The sequence below is a fragment of the Papaver somniferum genome, unplaced genomic scaffold (assembly GCF_003573695.1).
Source record: "Papaver somniferum cultivar HN1 unplaced genomic scaffold, ASM357369v1 unplaced-scaffold_132, whole genome shotgun sequence".
Lineage (NCBI taxonomy): Eukaryota > Viridiplantae > Streptophyta > Magnoliopsida > Ranunculales > Papaveraceae > Papaver > Papaver somniferum.
The window spans coordinates 7,003,021-7,018,224 of record NW_020622381.1 but is presented as its reverse complement, the minus strand read 5'-3'; the positions used below and the strand labels follow the sequence as shown (position 1 = coordinate 7,018,224).

The following is a 15,204-nucleotide window of genomic DNA, read 5'->3' as shown; positions in this document are numbered from 1 at the left end:
AAAGGAATCAATTGCGTAGATTCCTGCTCGGATTCAAGAGGAGTAAGGAAAGTGACTGTGCCTGAATCAGTGGGAGACTGAGTTCGGTGTCAACTACATTTCATATAGAAGTTAATTGGTAGTAGGCTAGTGTCTGTAGCGGATTGATATAGTTTGGTGTTCAATCCGGAATAGGTCCCGGGGTTTTTCTGCATTTGTTGTTTCCTCATTAACAAAACTTCTGGTGTCTGTGTTATTTATTTTCCCACATTATATTGTTTATCTTTATAATTGAAATATCTCAGGTTGTGTATTGATCAATCACAGTAGCTAGGTCCAACCTTGTTAGTTGGAAAAGACTTGATTGATCCTTGGAAATTGGTCTTTGGTATCATCCAAGAACTCTCTTTCTAGTTAGGTTTACGAATTCAATTATGTAAACGTTTGAACAACAAGATAGAGAGAGATATAACTATAGGCAATTTTTTTGATTGAGTTTTTACTCTCGGAGTTTTGTTGAGTTTGTCCATACATATTGTCTAAGAAAAAGTTGGTGGTGTATCTTGGTACCCCCAGCACTTTCAGTTGGTATTAGAGCAGGCAAAACGTTAAGACCTAATAAGTCTGTGTTTGAAGCAGTCTGACTATATGGACAAAGACGAAATCTCTACAGACACACACCAAAATTCCTTAGTGATTCTTCAGGATCTTTTCTCCTCAAGACTTAGTGTCTTACAGGATGATCTCTATTCACTTAATATTTCTAATATCTTGAGTGATTGTAAAGAAGCGACGGGAAAAATCAAAGAATCCTCTGCAATTGTTAAAAACAAGAAACGTCATGTTAAGAGTAAGAAGCTTCGCTGTCTTAAAAGATTGTTAAATGGTATGTTTAAGGAATGCGAAATAAGAGGATCTGTGGAATCAACTGTAAAACTGACACAATTTTATAAATTGATAGTGTGGATGGACTAAGATCGATATATGTTTGAGAATATGGTAGAGGACAAAGCTCAGGCTACATCTTAAGGATAACTTAAATCCTAGCTTGAGCTAAGATTGAATCTTGTCATAGGTTTAGGTATGGGTATCTTCTTAATCTTAGGGATGGGTTTTGTCTTAGACTTAAGTTCGAATCTCATCTCCACTTTTAGGATCGAGCCTCGTCTTGATCTTATAGTTGAGCCTCTTCTTGAACTTAAAATTGAATTTCTTTTTCGCCTTAGGCACGAATGTCGTCTATGAGGTTTAAAGACTGAGCCACATTTTGTGATCCCTGGAAAGCTGAATAAGCCTAATTTCCAAATGACCATTTTCCTATTTGAAAAGGAGATGGTACCAAGTACACCATCAATGTTATAATCAATAAAAAGATCCTTGTGCATGGTTGTAAACAAGTTTCTTGGACAATCTCAAAAATTAAGATCTAAGAATAACCTAATATATACTCAAAATATACATAGACCAAACTCCAGCAAGAGGAAGTTTTGTAATCTATATTTCAAGACACGAATTCACAAGAACAAGTTTTATAAGTTTAACAAAGTCTGATATTAAAAAAACTGTCTAGGTTGTTTTGACGTACTACTTGTAGTATTTTTATTTTAGAGATAAACTATATAATGCGGAAAAGAAATAACATAAGACTTCCGAAATTTTGTTAATGAGAAAACTACAATCTTGTAGAAAACCCCCGGAACCTAGCCCAGTTTGAGCACCGTACTATATTAAACCGTTACAAATACTCACCTACTATCAGACTTCGTACTGGATTTTAGTTGAGACCGAATCTCCCTCCAAGCAGTTCAGCTTCATTTGTGCTCATCATATCATTGGATCCAACAAGATCCTACACAAAGTCCTTAGCTCTTGGAGTTTTTTAAACCAAAGTGAGGACTTTTAACAGTTTTTCCTCTAAAAAATAGCTTATTGATGTCCTTTAGAAAGATAGGAAGTCAAGGTAATGAAAATCTATTTTCTTATGAGTGATCTGCAAGGATAAAAAAAGATATCAAGCAAACCAAAAATTTGGATAATTTACTCCCCTCAAAAGGTTATAGAGACGCCCAATCGATTGTACCTCACAAGATCAATCTAACAAATATGATACTTCTGGAATGACAAAGCATGGGATAAAGAGAACTTCGTAATTCTTGGATGACAGTATAACAGAAGAAACATACCTTTGAATAGAAAAAAATAATAATTAAGATGATCAAGATCTTAGATTCCGGATATCAAGAACTGTTAAAAGATAGTCTGACCTGGCTTCAGGAATCCCTTGGTAAAGACTTTACAAGTCATAACTTAACACTGTTTGTCTACCAAAACCTAGGTCTTTAGAGAGGACAACTCTAGATACAACTAGGAGACATAAGTGGTAGGATTAATATTTTCATTTGCAGAAGGTCCTCTTAGATAATGATGAACAATGCTAGGTAGCTTACAATCAAATCTGAGTTCATGAACTAGTTTTCATATTTACGAATTACTTTGACATCAAGTAAGCTTAAATTCTCATTATAAATTGATCATGCAAGCATGTGAGATGTTTTCCTTGAATTACAAAAGAAGAATATGCACTCGCGTATTTATCAATATTATCTCTATGCATCAAATGATTAACCCAAGAAAAATGGTTAAGTTGTCCGTGAACCGCCAAGAAATCATGAAGTTCAATAACTATCAAAGACTGAATCAGTTCATGAGCCTTCCACAATAGTCTGTCAAAAAATTGTCGTCTCGGAGTTTAGAAACTTTTGATATCCATAAGTTCGCGAACTGTCCAAATCAGTTCGTGTACTTAAGTTGCAAAATTGTCTAAGAACCTCTTAAAATCAACAAGTTCGCGTACTGACCAAATCAGTTCATGTACTTGGGGATTCAAAAGTATTTAGGAACATCTCAAAATCAACCAGATCGCGAACTGACCAAATCATTTAGTGTACATGAGTTAAATAAGAGCTTTAATTCACCGAGTAATTATTTATAAGCTCCAAATTCGTGTAATGACCAAATCAGTTCGTATAATTGAAATTAATTTGATGCTTCGTACAAACTTCTTACGTAATTTTGATATGTTGAACAATAAATTGTTCTCAACGTATTATGCAATAAGTTCTTATAGAACTTTCGTTGCTTGAATTATAATTTGAGATTTATCAGTACATAGCTCGAACTCGAAATTTCTTCTTTTGTCTCAGTAGATGGAATGATAGAACATATGAGTAAGTAGGATAGTCAGTCTTCACATACTTTTGTTGAAGAAGTCCTCGTAGGTGCCTCCGCTGTTCTTCAGTATTAAATCTTTAAGGTCGATTGGTGAATTCTGATACACAAATATACCATGTTTTGTTCCCAGTCCAAGAGCGACTTTAGTAGATTATAAATCACCATTTACACCATTCTGATACACAAATATACCATGTTTTGTTCCCAGTCCAAGATTGACTTTAGTAGATTATAAATCACCATTTACACCATTCAGTTAAGAAATCATAAGCTAAAATATGTTAATTGAGTTTGTAAGAGATTCATCGCTAATTAGGCGAGTTGAGTCCAGAGATATATAACCGACGCAAACATTTAGCTGAGCTGGTTCAACTAATTCCAACTATTTCAAAACTATTACCCAAACTTTTTCTGCTTTCTTCTTCCTCCCCCAAATGATATAAATCTTAAAAAAATTCTAAAGCCTTTTTGAGTCAATTACTCAGCCAACTCATTTTCAAGGTTTAATCAAAGACATCATGTGATGAGTTAAATTTTTTAAATCATCTTCAAAATCTTTCTTAAGGTAAGTTAAAATAAAATTTTGAGATTTTAAAACAAAAGCCCTAATGATAAAATTGTTTTCATTTACTAAATTTTTGAGTTTTGCAACAACCAGGGTTATAGGGTTAATTTTTTTCATCACATAAGAAATAAAAAATGAATAAAATCAAAAAAAAATCTTAGCGGGTCTCACTGAGTTATCGATTCCTCAACTAATTGTCTGATTTCTCAGTAACCGACTAATCTAGTTTGTGGGCTATGCATACAATTGAAATTCCCCAACTAATTGTCTCATTTCTCAGTGACCAACTAATCTAGTTTGTGGGCTATGAATACAATAGAAAAAGATCAAAACCCAAACTAAAAATTACATCCATGATGGCCAAAGTCAAAAAAAATTTGATGGTAAAAGTAATTTTGTTAACTAGCAAATATAGTACAAAATATTTACAATTTCATTGTTATCAAAAACATTAGAGAGAATGTTAGTTTTCTGAATTTTTTTGTTGCAATCTGGAGGACATATGTTGGAGGTTTTTTATCCTTGCTTCTTTAGCCATGTAGTTCGCTGCTGAGTTGTGCTTCCGTACTATAAACTTTACCTGTGCTTGAGGGAGGTCTTTCAAAATTACCTTGATCTCCTGTAAAGTGTTTCCAGCTGGCCAAGAGAAGATTGTGCTCACCATGTTTATATTTTCAACTAGAGTTTTGCAATCGAAGACTATTGAGACGCTTGACAATATATTTTATTTTAGCCAAGTAGCTGCCTTTAACAAGGCTATTGATTCCGCATGAAGAGCCGATGACGCCTTCTCTGAACCCGCTGAAATGTGCATAAATGACTCGTGGTCCACTGAGAAAAAAATAAAAGCATAGCCCATAGACATGTCTTCTTTCATAAAAGAAGCATCTATAAATATTATCCAATCTGTATTTAAGTCAGACCACTTATAATTGACCGGCTTCACCTTTTGTTAATTCCTTTTTGAATTGTTTTTGAGGGAATAGAGTGCAGAAATATGTTTATCTGGCCGACCAGTTTAACTGGGTCAGGAGATATTTTCTCGAAGACTACCCATCATCTATATTTCCATATGAACTAAAGAATGGTTGTCATTTGTTCCACTAGGTTAGTTGAATCTTTTTCTAAAATCCACCCTTTAATCCAATGATCCATAGCGACAGTGTTTTCTCTTGAATTGAGCCTGTCAAGCGAAAAACCAAACCAAATAGCTCTAGCGAATGGGCAAGATCTAAAAAGATGATTGTCCGTTTCATGAACTTGTGCGTCACACGGCTAACAGTGAGGATCAATATCTATGTTATGTGCTCCAAGTCGCCAAGAGGTAGGTAGAGATTTCTGTATGCTTGCCAGAAAAAATTTCCTCATTTGGAATCCATCCGTCTTCCCAAACTTTTGCAGATTTACCATCTTTAACTTGCCAGAAAAAATTTCCTCTAATTAGGTCTAATCCTTTTTGTATGCTTGTTCAGATCCACGATAAATTAGAGGTTCTAGAGGCTTCTAAAGGGTGAGAGTTTGGAAAGTATTTCGCTCTGAGGAGTTTGACCCATAATTGATCTTGATCTGAGATAAGGCGACTGACAAGTTTGGTGAGGAGAGCAATGTTGAAGTTGTGGGGATTTTTTATTCCTAATCCTCATTGCAAGACATGCTTACATATGCTGGCCCAAGCTCTGATGAACCCTCCCTGTCTTTTCTGCCCTTCTTTTTTCCACCAGAAGTTTCTCTGGATTCGGTCCATTTGATCAAGGGTCTCTTTTGGAAGGGCGATCACTTGCATTTGATAAGTTGGGAAAGCTTGCAGAATAGATTTTATTAGGACTGTTCTACCTGCTTGGGAGAGGAGTTTCGATTTCCAACCTTGCAGAGTGGAATAGTATTTTTGAAGAAGTGGCTCAAAATTTGCTTTTCTATTTTTGTCAAAAAACAGAGGGGTGCCAAGATATCTATCGTTTTTAGTCATCAAAGGGACTTTAAGAATTTTAGCTATGATTTTCCCGTGTTTGGGATGCAACCGAGGACTAAAATAGACACTGGATTTTTGAAGATTTACCATTTGCCTGGTGATATCTCCAAATAAGGATAAAATACCTAGCATATTTTTTTCCTCTACTAAATTGGCTTTTGTGAATAGAAAACAATCGTCAACAAAGAAGAGATCTGAAATATTTGGCGCGTTTTTGTTGATTTTGAGACCAGAAATTTTCCTATCAACAATTGCTTTGTTAAGGAGTCTGGATAAGATTTCCATGCAGATGAGAAAAAGGTAAGGGGATAGGGGTCCCCCTGCCTTAAACCTCCCAAAGTATGGAATTTTGGACGGGGTGAGCCATTTAGGAGAATAGAAAAGGAGGTTGTAGATATGCATTGCAAGATGAGGTGCACCCAATTTTCATTAAATCCAAAACTAAGAAGGGATTTTGAAATGAATGTCCACTCCACCCTATCGAACGCCTTAGAGAGATCTAATTAAGTGCTAGATATCCTTTTCTTTTCGTTTTAGAAGTTTTCATAGAGTGGATAAGTTCATGAGCGATTATGATATTATCTGTGATTTGTCTCCCCGACAGAAAGGCAAATTGATTTGGAGAGATTATTTTATTGAGTATGGGTTTTATTCTATTCGCCATGATTTCTGAGATTAATTTGTAAGCCGTATTGCTTAAGCTGATGGGCCTAAAAACGCTTGGAGTTTGAGGGTTGGATATTTTTGGAATAAGGGTGATGAAAGAATAATTAAGATCCGTGTTGAGAATGCCACACATAAAAAACTCCTGGATTGTATTGATAATGTCAGGCCCAAAAAATTCCCAGTTAGCTTTAAAGAAACCAGGTTGGAATCCATCAGGACCCAGAACGCCCCATTGGTTCATTTTAGATAAGGTAAGCCAAATTTCATCTCTTGTGGGGATTTGTAGAAGAGTATGATTTTTTGCTTCGGAAATACAAGGTTCAATGATGCTGGGAAAATCAAAGATGTTATTGCTGATTTGGGAGGTACCAATTTGGGAAAAATGATTGACTAAGAGAGAGTTTATTTGATCCCTATCAGAAAGCCAAAGACCAGATGGTTCTCAAAGAGAGTTGATGGAATTTATTCTTTTTCAATTGGAAGCAGTAGCACGGAAGTACTCAGTGTTCTGGTCATATTCTTTGAAAAATTTATCTCTAGAGAGTTGATGCTAAAAATCATTTTTAACCTCGTACCACCTTTCTAATTCTGATTGAAGATTTTTCAACTTCTCTATGTCCTTTGAGATGTTTCCAAGTCTATGAATACTATCTATTTTGTTATTTAAATTCCTGATGTTTTTATGAATGTTACCGAAAATTTCGTAATTCCAATGAGCTAGGTCAGAGGATAAAAGTTGAAGCTTTAAGGATAGGTTCATGTCTGTCGAACTATTAGAGTGTAGGTCCCAGGCAGATTTTACTACTTAGAGAGTATTGGATGAGAAAGCCACGACCTAATACATCTAAAGGGTTTATGAACTTTGATTTTCTCGGGATTGGAATCAAGTAAAATTGGGATATGATCTGACCCCACTCTAGGTAAGTGAGTTACCTTGGACTCCGGGAAATACTGAGACCAGAGATATGAGGTCAGTGCTCTATCAATTCTTTCGCATATGTTTGCTTCTCCTTTTCTGTTGTTTGACCATGTGAATGGAGCACCATAGTAACCCGCATCTATTAATCCCAGAGAGTCAATTGTCTGAATGATAAATGATTTGCTGCTTGAGCTTGCTTTATTCCCCCCTTGTTTTTCATTTGGGTCCAAAATGACATTTAAGTCTCCAATCAGAATCCACGGTTTTTCTACTTGTTGAGCTATGTCGGAAATGTAAGTCCATGTGAATGGCCAAAGTCAAATGGACCGTGATTAATAAAAGCATAAATAAACTATAGTGAAGAAGCCATGTTTCTATGTGCATACAGACGCAAATAACATTGCAGACTATGCTAAGCATGCGTTATCTAGTAGTGATATAGAAGAGTGGCAGCAATTAAAAAAACAGAATAACAGAAACTAAGGAAAGCAACATTAAGATTTGTTTAATGGGTTACAACATTCCAGGAAATTCCCATATGATACATTAGTGAGTCTCTGGATCTTAATTAGTAAAATTGATTATTTCAAAGTATTATGTAATCTGTATCATACAATGGGATATTTGGACAATGCTATTTTTAATTTGAAACACCTATGGGCAGCTGGCTTTCCAGATTTGCTAGATCTCAATTGCAGATAACTTACTCAGTGGCGGAACTATGTAGAGACTTGGGCTGGCTCAAGCCCAAAGTCCACAAAAATGTACATTTTTTTTATAGTGTAATTGGGTTTGGTTAAGAAAAATCAAGCCTAAACAATAAGCTTAAGCAAACCAATTTGTTTTCAAGCCATCCGATATTGATTTTCTAGTTCCGCCACTGAGCTTACTCCACCTGATATTTGTTTATCTTTGCTTCGGGGGTGGAACCATTGTTCAACCAATCATGCAAGTCATCATAGTGCCCAAAAACCTCTTCACGAGAGTAGTGAAGGTGATTCCAGACATTACAGTGAACAGATTCTCCATATACAGACATACTAGAACTAATTTGGTTTAGACGTTCTAGAAGTATATTACTTACTGTTTACCGATATTTTAGCACTTATTTTGATTTGTTTATCTCTTGGAGTGCAAGATTTGCACATATAATAATCATAAACAATTAAGCATTCTCAGAACGCAGATTCCAAAATAAAGCTTTTAATAATACTCCTAGAATGTCAACTGTTTCACGTTTAGTGACAGAGTTTGCTAAATGTGTCTTCTGTATCTGTGATTTAACTCTAACATCTAAAACCCAGATTTTCAAACCCAAAATTGATATTTTTTTTAGTCAATTTGGTTTCTTATACTTCTTTGTTATGCTTAAAGTCTGAGCGCAAATGCTGTTAACGGGATGGATTGCGTACCAATGCATCCGACCGGAAAATGAAGTTGCAGAATGAGTTTTGATGATTCTTGCCTTCATTTAAAATGATTTAAAAGTTTGAACAGACGGTGGACTCAATCCAGGATCTGATCTGGTGTTGGTATTGTGTTCAGTCTGAAATAGTTTTGAAAAGACGACGCAGTCTTGCTGATTTCCCTGTTTTTTGGGATTTTAATTGGTTTCCGGCATCCTGTTCTTACAGTTGTTGTCTGAGGGTTTGAACTTTGTGAAGACAGTAATAGCAGAAACAACTAAAGTGTTCCCAAGATGGAGGAAAATTGTGCGAACGGATCAGCGATGCATGAAACACAAAATGATTCAGAGCAATCTAAAGGGGAAGAGGAGATCATTAAAACCGTTCCATTTTTCAAGTTATTCTGCTTTGCTGACAGTAAAGATAAAGTGATGATGGGTGTCGGTACCATAGCGGCTCTCGCAAATGGTGGAACAATGCCTCTTATGACTGTTCTTTTAGGAAAAATGATCGACTCTTTTGGAAAAAACGCAGGCACCAAAGAGGTCGTAAAACAGGTTTCTGAGGTACACATTTGCTGCATAAGTTTGATGATTATTGCTATTCTTTCCAGTTTTTATGTTTGTGTGACTGCGAGGTAATTTTTTTTAATACTAGGCTGCGGAATCATTTTCTGCTTATGCAGTAGCATGTATGTTTAACTAGTCACAACTTCATTGACATGTTCAGGTGGCATTACAGTTTGTATACTTGGCTGTGTTTTCGCTAGTGGCGTCATTCTTACGTAAGTATTTGATGTTTTGTAAGCTAGAGAAGGTGGAGATTCCTGCAATTTCCCTAATGCTATAGCTAGAGATAAATTGAACTATTCAACACTGAGAAAAGCTATATAATTTTTCTTTGTCAGAGGTGTCTTGTTGGATGGTCACTGGGGAGAGACAAGCTGCACGGATACGGAATTTATACTTGAAAAATATTTTGAGGCAAGATATTGCTTTCTTTGATAAAGAAACAAACACGGGAGAAGTTATTGGAAGGATGTCAGGTGACACTGTTCTCATTCAAGATGCCATGGGTGAGAAGGTATTAGTTCTTCTGTTACGCCACAACCTTAATCCTCAATATGTGTATATGCCAAAAAAATTCAAGCTCAATGTTTGATTCTAAACACATTTTCTCATACTTTCTTCTTAAAAGGTAGGCAAATTTCTTCAGCAATTTGCAACATTTATAGGAGGTTTCGTAGTTGCATTCATCAAAGGATGGCTTCTAACGCTTGTTATGTTATCCACAATTCCTCCTCTTGCAATCTCTGGTGCAGCCATGACCATTCTAATTGGTAAAATGGCATCTCGTGGGCAAACAGCTTATTCACAAGCTGGAATTGTTGTAGAACAAACACTTGGTGCAATAAGAACAGTAAGTCGTAGTTTGTGCTCTCAATTGGCACAAGGATTTTTTTTTTCGTCCCTGTAGAAAGATAACTTAGATGGTTCTTATACAGGTTGCATCATTTACCGGGGAGAACCAAGCTATTGCCAAGTATAAGAAGTCATTAAAAGTTGCTTACAAAGCTGGTGTTCTTGAGGGCCTGTATGCTGGATTAGGCCTTGGTTCAGTTATGTTTGTCGCCTTCTGTTCTTATTCCCTAGCCATATGGTATGGTTCAAAGCTTATACTTGATAAAGGATATACAGGAGGAGATGTCATTAATGTTATTGTTGCTGTGTTAACCGGATCCATGTAAGTTCCTTCGCTGTTTATCGATTTTAGGTCCATAAGAATGTCACAAGGAGAATGTGATTATGTTGAGAAGAAAATATCTGTAAAGCTAATTTGGTTGCTAATGTTCAGGTCACTAGGGCAGGCATCTCCATGCCTGGGTGCATTTGCTGCTGGAAAAGCTGCAGCCTACAAAATGTTTGAAACAATAAATAGGAAACCAGAGATTGATGCATATGACACTTCCAGTGGAAAAACGTTGGATGATATACGTGGAGATATTGAGTTAAAAGATGTGTACTTTACGTACCCTGCAAGACCAGATGAACAAATTTTTACAGGGTTCAGTCTACACATACCAAGTGGCACGACCAATGCTTTAGTTGGTCAAAGTGGAAGTGGAAAATCAACTGTTATAAGTTTGATAGAAAGATTTTACGACCCACAAGCGGGTGAAATTCTTATTGATGGTATAAATATCAAGGAGTTACAACTGAAATGGCTCCGAGAGAAAATCGGGCTCGTAAGCCAAGAACCTGTGCTATTCACTGCAAGCATTCATGATAACATTGCATATGGAAAGGATGGCGCAACTCTTGAAGAAATTAAGGTTGCATCTGAGCTAGCCAATGCTGCAAAATTCATCGATAAACTACCTCAGGTTATTTCTGTTTTGTTTCGCACTCCACCGACGCATTGCTAGACATAAGAAGCCATTTGTTGTAATTAAACTGACTATTAAGTGAATATTGTCACCAGGGTCTAGATACTATGGTCGGCGAGCACGGAACCCAATTGTCAGGGGGACAGAAACAAAGAATTGCAATAGCTAGAGCAATTTTAAAAAATCCACGAATTCTGCTTCTAGATGAAGCGACTAGTGCACTTGACGCAGAGTCTGAAAGGGTTGTACAAGAGGCACTTGACAGGGTAATGGTTAATCGAACTACCGTCATTGTTGCCCATCGATTAACCACAGTACGGAACGCTGATATGATTGCTGTCATCCATAGAGGAAAGATTGTTGAAAAAGGTTCGGTTGAAACAAAATTAATTCATTTCTGCTTGTTTCTTACTGTAATAAAGAGAGATTTTATTAACAGGTAATGTTCTTTGTCTTCTAAACTGACCAGGCTCACACATGGAGCTTCTTAAAGATTCGGAAGGAGCATACTGCCAGCTTATACGATTGCAAGAAGTAAACAAAGAATCAGGAAATGGTAAAATGAAATCAGGACTTTCTCTTCAACTAAGCAGAAATTTTAGTAGACACATGTCCATTGGACGATCCTTAAGTCGCGGGTCATCTGGGAGAGGACACAGCAGCCACCATTCGTTCTCTGTTGAGTATGGTTTGCCGAGACCAAATGTTGGAGCCGGCTCAGATGAAAACAAAAATAATGATCTTATACCTTCTACCCAAAAAGCCAAAAATGTTCCGATTAGCCGTCTTGCTTCCCTTAACAAGCCAGAGATACCGGTTCTTCTGCTAGGTGCTATAGCTGCAGGTATAAATGGAGTTATATTTCCGGCTTTTGCTTTAATGCTTTCTGGAATAGTTAAGACATTCTTTGAACCTCCAAGCGAGCTGAAGAAGGATTCAAGGTTTTGGGCATTGATGTGTATTGTCCTAGGTGTTGCATCACTGATAACATCACCAGCAAGAACATATTTCTTTGCTGTGGCAGGATGCAAGTTGATAAATCGTATACGGTCCATGTGTTTTGAAAAGATTGTTCATTTGGATATTGATTGGTTTGATGAGCCTGAGCACTCCAGCGGGGCAATTGGTGCTAGGCTCTCTGCAGATGCAGCAACCGTTCGCAGTCTTGTTGGAGACGCACTAGGGTTGATGGTTCAGAACATAGCTACCCTTATTGCTGGTCTGGGTATCGCTTTTGAAGCAAACTGGAAGTTGGCTTTCATAATCCTTGTTTTCATACCTTTAGTAGGAGTAAATGGATGGGTTCAGATGAAATTCATGAAAGGATTTAGTGCAGATGCAAAGGTTTGTTCTATTTCTAATAGGAACGCGAAAGTAATTAAACTTAAAACTTCCATTTGTGGTCTAATCATCTGAAATCTCATGGTTGCAGATGAAGTACGAGGAAGCAAGTCAAGTTGCTAATGATGCTGTTGGGAGTATAAGGACTGTAGCATCATTTTGTGCTGAAGAGAAGGTAATGAAATTATATGAAAGCAAGTGCGAAGGCCCGGAGAGGGCAGGGATTAGGCAAGGGGTGATCAGTGGACTAGGTTTCGGGGTTTCGTTTTTCTTGTTGTTTTGTGTCTATGCGGCTAGTTTCTACATTGGTGGAAGACTAGTTCAGGATGGTCAGACAACATTCCCCAAGGTTTTCCGAGTAAGTATTCTTCCGATCTTTAGTTCTTAATTTCGTTTTGTCAAGGTAATTCCTCATAGTTAATCTGATATTGTTATTCTGGTCCACAGGTATTCTTCGCTCTGATTTTTACTGGAGTTGGTGTGGCTTCATCAAGCTCAATGTCATCAGATACCACTAAAGCCAAGTCTTCAGCTGCATCAGTATTTGCAATTCTTGACCAAATACCAAAAATAAACTCGAGCAATGACTCTGGAACGACACTAGAAGATGTAGAGGGTCGAATTGAGTTCAAACATGTCAGTTTTAAGTACCCGATAAGGCCTGATGTGCAAATATTCCGTGATATTTGCTTATCCATCCATGCAGGAAAGGTAATTGACTAGTTTGCTTTCATTAGCTTTAGTTTCTAATAGTGATTCCTTCATGGTTTCTTTCGTTCTAATGATGGTCAGTCTCATTTACCAGACAGTAGCTCTGGTTGGAGAGAGTGGAAGCGGTAAATCAACTGTGATATCATTGTTGCAACGGTTTTACGATCCTGATTCGGGTCAGATTACATTAGATGGATTCGAAATTCAAAAGTTTCAGGTAAGATGGTTGAGGCAACAAATGGGTTTGGTAAGTCAAGAACCCGTTTTATTCAATGACACAATTCGTGCCAACATTGCATATGGTAAGGAAGGTAATGCAACAGAGACGGAAATTTTAGCAGCAGCCGAGCAAGCGAATGCCCATAAGTTCATTAGTGGGATACAACAGGTTAGAAAACTCAAACCTGCTAATATTAAAATCATATGTTTGGCCTGCAATCAGTGAATAAAACAACAGAAACTCTAACTGCGCCGTAATCGATTTTGTTTTTGTGTTTATGAAGGGGTATGATACAATAGTAGGAGAGCGAGGAGTTCAATTGTCAGGTGGGCAAAAGCAAAGAGTAGCAATAGCACGAGCTATAGTGAAGCGGCCAAAGATATTACTATTAGATGAGGCGACAAGTGCACTTGACGCAGAATCAGAACGCGTAGTACAAGATGCTTTAGACCGAGTCATGGTCAACCGCACCACAATAGTGGTGGCTCACAGGTTAACGACGATTAAAAATGCTGATGTAATAGCAGTTGTCAAAAATGGAGTTATAGCTGAGAAAGGAAATCATGATACTTTGATGAATATCAAGAATGGATCATATGCATCTCTTGTAGCACTGCATATGAGTGCTTCGTAGTGGTATTTGCAAAATACCTTTTATATCCTTTTATTTCTTTAACCATTCTTTTATTATTTTTTTTCCCCTTTGGTTTTTTGTTTTCCGTGTTTAGAATATATTGTGTAAACCATGACATCTAGATTCCAATTCTGCAAATTTAAATAAATTAGAATCGCCATAAAGCATTTCGTGTCCAGACATGTTTAATAGCATATTTGTTATATACTCTCTCCGTCCCACTATTAGATGATCTAGTTCAAGTTTGCACAATTTTTAAGGTAAATAATGGAAGGGAGTATTTTTTTACAATTATACCTTGTGGATAATAATTTGTAAAATTTAGAATTGATTTATATCCCAAACTATACCATGGATTTTCGTAAACTTTGTATCATTGAAAAGCATTTTAAAACACCTACTTAACGAATATAAACATGGATATCAAATTATACATATTTGTTATACTACCGATAATCAATCAAAAGGATAATTTTAGAAGTATCCCCTTGTTTAATGAAATATGTCAACTAATAGTGGGACAAAATTTTAAACTAAGTAGGCCATCTAATAGTGGGACTGAGGGAGTATATATATATATAAAAAAAGGCAGGATCCAATGACATGGTTATGCTGACATATCATGACATGGTTTGGCCACTTTTTCTACAAAATCCAAGCGCCAACAAGTTTGAAACTAATTTTTTGGTGACATGTTCCACTTATATAGCTTTACATTCCTGCCAAAAATGAGAGTATTCCGATATACGAAACTTCACCATCCACAAATTTCAATTTCAACCGTTGAAGATTAATGGTTGATATTCAAAATGGTAGATGGTAGTTTTATACGTCTCGGAATGCTCTCATTTTTTGTAGAAATGTAGAGTTGTATAGAGGAACATGTCACCAAAAAATTTAGCTCCGAATACATTGCCGCTTGGATTTTGTAGAAAAAATGGCCAAACCATGCCATGATTATGTCAATATAACCATGTCAGGATTTTGTAGAAAAAAACTGCTAATTTAGTTGCCCAAATTATGTTTGATCACATGACTAAAGTAACATATTGAACTTAGAAATTGATATCAAATTTAGTGTTGTTGTAGAAATCTCTACTGACATTGTACTTTGTTCTCCTGCATACATACTTTCCTATAAATTGTTAGGTTTTTTGTTCCGTGAAAATAGATGGTT

The 15,204-nt window shown here is 36.5% G+C and overlaps 1 protein-coding gene across 3 annotated transcripts; it reads left to right on the top strand.

Moving 5' to 3' along the window:
• Positions 1 to 8,570: 8,570 nt before the first annotated feature.
• Positions 8,571 to 14,193, top strand: LOC113333365 (ABC transporter B family member 4-like). Of its 3 annotated transcripts, XM_026579872.1 has the most exons (12): positions 8,571 to 9,301; positions 9,465 to 9,519; positions 9,643 to 9,818; positions 9,933 to 10,154; positions 10,240 to 10,478; positions 10,590 to 11,118; positions 11,217 to 11,490; positions 11,591 to 12,465; positions 12,554 to 12,820; positions 12,910 to 13,173; positions 13,268 to 13,561; positions 13,677 to 14,193. In XM_026579872.1, exons 1-12 carry the CDS (start codon positions 9,029 to 9,031, stop codon positions 14,025 to 14,027), a joined length of 3,819 nt encoding a protein of 1,272 aa, XP_026435657.1. In that variant the 5' UTR covers positions 8,571 to 9,028; the 3' UTR covers positions 14,028 to 14,193. The 3 variants fall into 3 exon arrangements, with proteins under 3 accessions (XP_026435657.1, XP_026435659.1, XP_026435658.1); XM_026579874.1 differs by lacking the exons at positions 8,571 to 9,301; positions 9,465 to 9,519 and having other exon boundaries at positions 9,702 to 9,818; positions 10,057 to 10,154; XM_026579873.1 differs by lacking the exons at positions 8,571 to 9,301; positions 9,465 to 9,519 and having other exon boundaries at positions 9,706 to 9,818; positions 9,937 to 10,154.
• Positions 14,194 to 15,204: the final 1,011 nt, after the last annotated feature.